The following is a 9,529-nucleotide window of genomic DNA, read 5'->3' as shown; positions in this document are numbered from 1 at the left end:
TCTTCATACTTTGCCTCGAAGAAGCTAGACTTTCCAGTAATCTTTAAAGTAGTCTTGTGCATCATTTCTAATCCGCTAAAAGTCTCTCAATGTTTTTCTTTGGATGTTGGCTTCTTTCCATTCTGCTCATTCAGTTCTTGTATCTGACCATTTTTTGAGGAATGCTTTGTGTTGTTTGGTTAGGTAAGCCACATAACACTGACCTGTGAGTCATTCAAGCACAAAAAGGCACCTGACTCAGGGGATGAACCACTGTTTTCACATTAAGCAAACAACCCAATGAATAACTAATTTCTGTTTTTCCAGTTTGTTTTGTTGCATCTGTAAGTATGCCAGAAATAACAGACATAAATAAGCATTTTTTGGATAACAACAAATCCTCACATTGTTAGCTGCTATTACTAAATAAATAAATAAATAAATTAATAATTAAGTCCAAATACAATAATGCCCAACAAAGCACAACTGAAAATACAGAATATAGAATATAAAGTATTAATTCAAACTGTTTCCATTCATAAGGAATATAAATTGTATATTTATTACAACAATCAATGTGCATATTTCATTTACAGTATTTAACACAATTACATTGTGCATCTTTAGTGTCATTAACTGACTTCTTATGATTTTATAATTAATAATCAGAGATCTTAGCATTTAGTCCAAACACAGCTGTCTTACTTTTAGCGCATCCCACCACTTTTAAGAGAAATTAAAAAAACAATACAATTTAAGTAAGCAAGCATTACTATTTAAACGGATTCCTTATTAAAGGCACATTGTGCAACATTTTCTGTTGTTTACTGGTAATATCAATGTCTGCATGTGTGTGTGTATATACATTGGTGATGATCTGACACATTCTCGTAAACGAATTATTTTCAATTTGTTCATACATATGACGGATGAGCAGGTAGGGAAGCACCACGACGGTCTGCCATCTTGAAACTACAGCTGCCTGAAAGGAACAAATAGCACCAACTCGGAATCACTGTGTACCAGCACACAATGATTGAGATGCAGCGAAAGAAGAGAAGTTGGAAGTTTTCCAGCAAATTGGAAAATCTGTTAGGACCATGCATATGCAGCAGTAGCGCACGAGTCGGTTTCACCATCGCCAAAAAGAGCAAAAAAAGACACTTAAAAGGCAGCATGACCAGATGATAGAAAAAAAAGAGGATCAACATCGCGCTAGCCTTCCCCAGTTAAAAGGAGCTCAAGAAGGAGAAAGATTTTAAAAGGGATGCAGCTTTCTCCTCAACAAGTCTGTGGTACTGCCTAAATGGGCCTAAAGCTAACGTTTTTTAATTTGGTTTTGTTAGTGCTGCTCGTTACCATGGGCAGCATAACGGTAGTTTCTTCTAAAATACACCAGCCTTGTTGTTACAGAAGTGTATGTTTACATGGTTTCAGTCGCTTTCATAGTCACGGTAAACACCAGCTTTCAGTTGCAGTAAAGCCAGGCTAAAAGCTGGTGGGAAGGATTTTACTGTGGCAAAAACCCAGTGCTGTGTCGAGGCCAGTTTCTCCTTCAAGATCCGTTCCTCCTGTGACAACCACTCTTCCTTCTAAACACAGAGGAACAATATCTGACAGGGAATTTCCATCCACCAGAGGTTTTCCCCCTGACCAATTATGATCCAGAGGGAAGTTCTTCACCTGAATGAGCACTCCATGAACTATCAGATGACATGCTTTCATGAAAGCTTTATGAGGTACTATATGTTAAAATGTGACACACAATTTCAGTGTTCAGGAAGTATTTGTTACACAATGTCCCTTTAAAATATACAAAATCCTAGACTTGAGTGTTTCAAGGTTTAAATTATTTCCTACATTCACACACAAGATTCAACCTAAACAGCTGGCACCCATCCAGATGTCCAGTCTTGCTTCCACACATTACTGTTCTTAGCACCACATAGTGATCTTAGATTCGCTGCTACCGCTGTTGCTTTGTCTTCTATGTCGACGTCTTTTATCAGAATTCCTCTGGAGGTTTTCAGATGGGTTGAGGACTTCTTCCCCGGTCTCCATGCCCAGCACCTGCCTCTGCACCAGCTTGCAGTAGAGCCCGGCGCTGGCCATCAGCTGATTATGAGAACCCTCTTCAGCCACATGACCCTTGTTGATCACGATTATGTTATCTGCTTTCTCCACTGTACTGAGCCTGTGGGCGATCACCAACACTGTGTGCTCGTGTATTATGTTGTTCAGAGCTTGCTGAACCTGTAGAATTACATGCAATGCATTTAACAGCTTCTTAACACGAAATGTCATTTGACTTTGGTAAATATTGCAGTTCACTTACAATGTGTTCACTTTCTGCATCCAGAGCGCTGGTGGCTTCGTCCAGGATAAGGACACGTGGGTTGCGGATCAGAGCTCGTGCAATGGCCACTCTCTGTTTCTGTCCACCAGACAACTGTGTGCCCTTCTCTCCAACACCTTGGAAAAACATAATATGCAACTTCGTCAGCTGAGTTACTTCACTGTTATAGAGTAGCGGTTTTCAAACTTTTTGAGCCAAGACCCCCAAGAAAACATATGTTGGTGTTGTGACCCCCATCCCTATGCGTCAACTTAGTAATTAATTGTGTGATATATCAAATGGGTCATCCTGCAGCCATCCTCTAAATGTAAGGCTGGAAACCCGTTAGAATCATAATAAATGAGGAGGATGAAGTGGTTATTGGTGGTTCACTGTTGTGACAAGACAACACACACAGGTGTGTGTGTGTCGCGACACATACACACCAGGTGCACAACATGAGGGGGAGAGCGGCCGGAGCCATTCTGGTTTCTCCCCCTCCAGACCTGCCTCGGCTGCAGCCTTTTCAGCCTGAGCTTCTCCGTAGGCTGCAGCCTGACTGGTCCAGAGGGGTGCCAGTCACACAGGGGCGGGGACAAAGGCGCTGGCCTTGGCCACTCCGGGCAGCGCTCTGCCGCCCCTAATCACACACAAACGGCCACAGCTTGTCTATGACAAGCAGGGCCGTAACACACACCCCCAAAGTGTCAAAATCCTCTCAAGGATTTTGGCACAATACAAAAACACAACAAAACAAAATAAACACACGAACACAATTGGCAGTGTTGCTCCAATCCCAGCCTGTGCCCCAAAAATGTTCTCCACAGAGAACACGGAGGTACGCCAAACCTTCCGGGACTATCCTACCGGAGAGCCCTGGTAAAAACCCTAAAACTATTTGGTAAATGTAGGCTATACATTTTTTACAATTATCTTGCGACCAACGTATGTACATAAGAACCCATTTAATATTTACTTGTGTCATAGCCTTCAGGCAGTGCAGTGATAAACTCATGAGCATTAGCCTTGGTGGCAGCCTGCACTACAGCCTCCATGGAGACGTCTGTCAATCCATAGGCAATGTTCTCCTTAACTGTCCGGGCAAACAGTACTGGTTCTTGGCCCACCAAAGCCACCTGCAGACACAAAACAAATGGAAGTCTTTCAGCAATGACTTAATTCTATGATCCAGTGTTGCGTTTGTATCTAAAGCCTGGTATATCATATTCCTCTGTACCACAGAGCTCCTTTGTTGCCCAAGAAGCACATCTATAAGCTGTACTGTTGCACTGGGTGGCATGCTCTTTCATAACAAGGAACATGAGTATTGTATAGTTTATTTTGAATCAGTCTTTCATACCACACCCCGTGACTATAAATACTCAGAGAATCTATTAACCCTTTAAGACCAGAGGCACACTGTAAACATAGAGACTGGTATACACAAATGCTGTAGCAACAGCTCCCAACAAAGCACAATATTTGCAAAAAAATTAAAATGAAAACTGCTGCCTTTCTAAAATGTAGAAATTCTATATAATAATATAAAATTATATCTGAGAGATTTTCATTTTAAAATCAGGAACTGATGTTTTGGATTTACATGCCCCCCCAACAGTACATTAGCCGGTGCTGTAATAAAATTGTTGGTTCTTGATTGGTCTGCAGTCTGAACTTATCAGGTAGTCTGTATATTTTAGCACGTTCTTAATATAGAATGGCTCACCTTGGAGTGGAGGTAGTCATGCTGGAAGATGTTAACAGGCTGTCCATCCAGCAGCACTTGGCCTTGCTGAGGAAGGTAGAAATTTTCCAGCAGATTCACACAGGAGCTCTTTCCACTGCCTGAAGGCCCAACCAGGGCGGTCACCTCTCCAGGCCTCAGAGTGAATGACACTCCCTCCAGAGGGAACCAAGTCACACAGTATTTTACATCAAAAAGATGGGGGGGGTGTTATTTTACAGCTGAATTATGATAAAATAAATTTCTACATTACTAATCAAATCTACAAGCACAAATTAATTCTTCAAATACAAAGCTTCTGTCTTGACTTTTACAAGCCTAACTGAAGACTCCGTGGAGATGCTCATTTTGACTCAGTCAAATTTATCTAATTGTTAACCAATTATGGAAGGAGAAGCAGAGAGGTGTTTCTAAAACCAAACTTTATATTGAGAAGAAAAACACAGCTGGGATCAGAGTGCAGGTATGTACTAGTTATTCTTCTATCTTAGCTACTACTCACTAATATTTAGTGGTTTCTGTTACAAATACCTGGTATTATTTAGCATAGAATGTGATTGTCTGTAAATGCAGACAGCACAAAAAATGTAAACAAATTCTTCCAGTTTTCCCTGACATTGCAGAGCCTTTGAAGTTTAGTGCTTGTATGAGCCAACATGACAACTAACTGACCACCAGCTGCACCACCAAGGACTAAACTGGCCACTTTTGGGTAATATGGCCATTCACACAGGATTTATTAAAACAGTGTAGAAGGAAGCTCCCTGAGGACAAACCTTGAGGATATCGGTCTCTGGGCGTGTTGGGTAAGCAAAAGTGATGTCTTTAAATTCAACCAGTCCACAACATGTCTCTGGAGCCTCTGTGCCTTCAGCTGGGTGTTTGGGTTTCCTGTCCAGATACTCGAAAACCTTCTCAGCAGCTCCAACTCCCTGCATGAGTCCAGTGTACACTGACGCAATGCTCTGTGAAAGAGCGAGCACATGGATTTACTGCAATGCGTTTGATGCACTGCTCTCACACACTCAGTAACTAACAAACAGACTGATAAAATACCTCAAGACACTCTACTAGCTCCAGCATGTATAGGACAAAAGAAATCAAGGTACCACTGCTCATCTGACCAGTGACCACAAGATAGCCTCCGTAGTAAAGAAGAGCAATCTCAAGAGCAAAATCTGACATCTGGAAGACAAACACAAACTCTGGAGCTGGTCACACTCTAACACATAGGCATCAGTTAAATAAATAACAGTGATTAAACACAGTTTTTATTTCAAAAAGCAGCTGCAGGTACCTACACAACTGGTCCACATGTAGCAAGCATAGGCCAGGGCCTGTTTTTTGTTGAGCTGGAACATGACTAAGAGCTTGGCGCAGTAGGAGTCGGCTTCTCCGCTCTCATTGGCAAAGCTGCGCACCGTCCTCATAGAGGAGATGGTTTCTTCTGCAACTTTATTAGCCTCTGCAAGGGTTGTTTGCACTTCCTTGGCCAGTTTCTGATTGAAAAAAAAAATCATTGTTACTTTAATTGTATTTCACTCCATTTCATAATTGAATAAATCCCTAAGAGGGATTCAACATTAAAAAAAGATAAAATCTGAATCATTTTAACCTGTTAAATTGTTTGTTAATGTACAGAGTATGTATGTACAAGTATGGCCCTAGATTGTCCCTTAATAACTAATGTGCAACAGCAAACTTTACGACCACCATGTCCAGCTATGTAAAGCATCCAAATATCTCCCAAATCAAAAGCGATCAAATAAGATAAAGAACTACTTTGCCTTGTAGTATTCGCCATAAAGATTGGAGACAAAGGTGATGAAAGGGAATCCCATAATGGTAACCAGTGTGAGTTTCCATGACATCCCGAACATAAAGACGAAGAAGCCGGCACTCCTGACGATGCTCCGCAAGAAGATATTGATATTTTGGGAGATGAGGTCGCTCACCTGGGTGGTGTCAGCGGACAGGCGTGAAATGATGTCGCCTACAGGCAGATGTGTAACAACGTTAGAGAGATTTCAGACAGGAGATGAACTACTGAATCACATGGAGGGTGAGAGTATCACGAGGTGTTTCCACATTACCAGTATGGTTTTCATCAAAAAAGCCGATTTCCTGCCTCATCAGAGTTCTGAAGAGGTGACTCCTGAGTCGAAGGTTTAATCTCGCAAATGTCAGGGTGAAAACTCCTCCTCGCACTCCTATGGCAAATGAACTAAGAAGAAAGAAAAGGCTCTGGATAGAAGTTGGTTTGTATAACTAATAACATATACTTATCTTTATCTGTTTACTTATCTTAATAGTCTGTGTGACCATGACTGTACTAACCAATTTCCTTAGATGGGACAATAAAGTTACTGTGTACTTAGTGATACAGGCAGAAAGCTAAACAGCTTGAATGTCTAATTATTAATATTGCTGCACCATCAGCAAAGTATATCTGATTAAATATACAACTACAGTATAATCTGTTGGATTCATGTTTTGCAAATGTTTTCACCTTATTTTACTATTTTTGTTTGGATACCTTAGAGAATTTATAATAGATGCATTTTTAAGTAATTTGGCCAGGACAGGTTGAAGCTCCAAGTCGGAACCGGTTAGCTATCCATCATATGTGGCCTTAGCAATGTAAACCGCTAAGAGGTAACATCACTAGCTGCTTCTTAATACAGGTTCCAGGCAATTTGTATTTTGAGTATGCACAAAGGCTCACTGTGATATACATGCCAAGAAACTGGACTCAACACTGATTCCACCATCAGACGACAAGCTGTAGACACTTACCTTACCATAGCCAGTATTACCAGTGTGATCACTGGTTTAGCGAAGTGTTCCATGCTCTGGTGAAGCACAATACTGTCTATGGCCTTCCCAAAGTAGTAAGGAATGAAGGCTTCACCTAAAAGAGCAGAGATTATTTATGACATCACAAAAATTTTACATTTATTCTTAAAGTAATTTGAACAAGCAAATCCATCCATCTATCTATCTATCTATCTATCTATCTATCTATCTATCTATCTTTTTAGAAATAATGAAATGGAAAAAGTATGTTTGGTTATTTCTTTGGTTAGTAAAAAAAAAAAAAAAAAAAAAAAAAAAAAAAAAACTTGTTTCACTTAACGAACTCCTTAAATGATGATATTAAGCCATACAGGAGTGATTGTGTTTTAGACTTGTTACACTTGTCTACTGGTTGTTAATGTTTATGCACAAAAAAAAACAACAACAAAAAAAACAAACAAAATAAATAAAAAATAAAAAAAACCCACAGTTTAGCTTTTTATTGTTTTTACATTGACATGTGTTGCAGAGCTCTTGGTTGGGTCGTTAAAGAAATCATGATCTCAGTGAATTTCGAATAAAAATTATTGTTAAAAAATTTATAATAATTCAATGATTCAAGGAGCCTGGGAAATTATTTCAGAGACAATACAAAAATGCAACTGATATCACTGAAGATACTCACAGACTGCAGACATGGTGAGGAACAGAACAGCAACAGAAAGCAGGCTAGCATCATTTTTGCAGTAGGTGAGCAGGCGTCCCAGAGTAGCCCCAGAGCTGGTCTTCTTCTGCCTCCCCTCCTCTCCTTCCTCATCCTCCTCACCAGCTGTCTCCACCAGCTTCTCAGTGTCCTCTGCGCCCCTTCCTCCTCCACTGCGGCTGCTGCTGTTGAGATTGCTCACTGAGTTGGACTCCTTCCCAAGCTTCTTCCAGAAAAGCACAACACCCAGAGAGGAGGCACAGGTCCAACATATGAGGCTCAGGAACCATGGTTGGTGGTTCAGAGGTTTCACTTCAGTCAGCATCAGCAGCTTAGCCAGGGAGTAGGTGATGACAATCATGCAGATGAGGAGAATGAAAGTGGTGGCTTTTGCCACTCTTGATGTGCCATCCCCTTTGTTCCATGACACCCCTATGGAGGCTCCCAATAAGAGGGAGACTCTGAGCAGCATGAGCCCCCAAAGGTCCAAGGCAGACCGCAGGATGTTAAAGTCCAGGATATCATTTGTGAATGTGGTCAGGTGTGATCCATGTATGTAAAGGACAGTGGTGATAACACTGTCCAGCAACGTGTACAATACAGTGCAGCCCACGATTACTTTGGTGCCCATGATAGAAGTTTAGCACTTCCGGTTCAAAATACAACTTTAAACTATGTGCAACTAAGAAAGAGCTATTCAAACCTTACATTCGGCATAATAATTAAAACAAAATAAATAAATACAGACAATTCCTAGGATGCTAACTATTTTGAAGAAAAATATTTTACATAATAATTCTGTACGCTTTTATTTGACAGGATTTTACTTCCGTTCACCAGCAGCTAATAGCTACTCCGAACAGACAGGACTAAAATATAACCACGCAGCAAATGATTGTTAGGTAAGGTTAAATCAGTCAAGAGAAGTTAGTCTTTTGTTTCTGAACATTAGCTCTTAGCATTCGGTGAGCTGTGTGGTGTCAAGTAACAAACTTGTATGTCTTAGCCTTACGTCTGTTCAGCCGGGCGTCCACAGGATTGTTAACTGATTGCAGCTTTTCTTCGATTATGCTTCAATAGATACACAATAAAGGGAAAACATGCACGCCTCACCCTGAGTCAAGATAGGTTTCATTAAATGACGCAAGCCCGGGACCTGTCAGGTAGATACCGGTATCAAAGATCGTCAATGGCACAGATGACTCAGCATTAAGTTACTGAGGTGCGCTGGCGATCTCCAATTATTTGCAAGCTGTATACACGCGCATTTAGTAACAGAGAACAAGTCCGCACCTGTTTTAATTTATCTATTGAGTGCACATCTTTTGTTTTTAGCCCCTCCCTCAAAAAAAAAATCGGACCTCATCACGTTATAACGTGATATGTTTGTAAAAACGTGAAACGTATCACGTTATAACGTGAAAAGTTTATTGTAAACACGTGAAACGTATCACGTTATAACGTGACAAGTTTATTGTAAACACGTGAAACGTATCACGTTATAACGTGACAAGTTTATTATAAAAACGTTAAACCTATCACGTTAAAACGTGATAAGTTTATTATAAGAACATAGCCTGTACTGTATGCAGATGTTGTTACGACCTATATTGGAGCAAAATACATTTTATGGAAAATATATTCATCAAGCAGAAACATTTCAGTTCTTTTTGGCAATGATTAATTGTTGTACTCTGGTTTATTGTTGTACAGAAATGTGGGACAGTTATGAGAAACACATAGGTCACCTGCCTGCGCACATGCGTGCCTGTGTGTCTGAACTGCCACAGAGCAGGCATCCCCAACCTGGGACCTCTTGAGCCAGTGTCCTGCAGGTTTTCAGTATATGTCCATACTGCAGCACACCTGACTCAAATAATGGGTCGTTAAGTTAAATAAAACAATATAAACAAGCATTGCACACAGTAGAGGTGGTACAGATTCCCAGTTCACTATTGCACGTATAAGTTAT

General features: G+C 40.6%; 1 protein-coding gene across 1 annotated transcript in view; it reads right to left on the bottom strand.

Moving 5' to 3' along the window:
• Positions 1-522: 522 nt before the first annotated feature.
• Positions 523-9,529, bottom strand: part of abcb9 (ATP-binding cassette, sub-family B (MDR/TAP), member 9) — a 20,090-nt gene continuing 11,083 nt past the window's right edge. Inside the window, exons 12-22 of the mRNA XM_041999566.1 lie at positions 7,540-8,194; positions 6,855-6,969; positions 6,152-6,282; positions 5,846-6,051; positions 5,360-5,557; positions 5,115-5,243; positions 4,835-5,023; positions 4,041-4,214; positions 3,291-3,450; positions 2,315-2,451; positions 523-2,232 (exon numbers count right to left, since the gene is read on the bottom strand). Of these exons, the coding sequence (XP_041855500.1) occupies positions 1,915-2,232; positions 2,315-2,451; positions 3,291-3,450; positions 4,041-4,214; positions 4,835-5,023; positions 5,115-5,243; positions 5,360-5,557; positions 5,846-6,051; positions 6,152-6,282; positions 6,855-6,969; positions 7,540-8,194 (2,412 nt within the window). The 3' untranslated portion in view covers positions 523-1,914. The remainder of the gene's footprint in view (positions 2,233-2,314; positions 2,452-3,290; positions 3,451-4,040; positions 4,215-4,834; positions 5,024-5,114; positions 5,244-5,359; positions 5,558-5,845; positions 6,052-6,151; positions 6,283-6,854; positions 6,970-7,539; positions 8,195-9,529) is intronic.

This window comes from Melanotaenia boesemani, chromosome 11 (assembly GCF_017639745.1).
Source record: "Melanotaenia boesemani isolate fMelBoe1 chromosome 11, fMelBoe1.pri, whole genome shotgun sequence".
NCBI classification, from domain to species: Eukaryota; Metazoa; Chordata; class Actinopteri; order Atheriniformes; family Melanotaeniidae; genus Melanotaenia; species Melanotaenia boesemani.
This window is presented reverse-complemented; position numbering and strand designations above follow the sequence as displayed.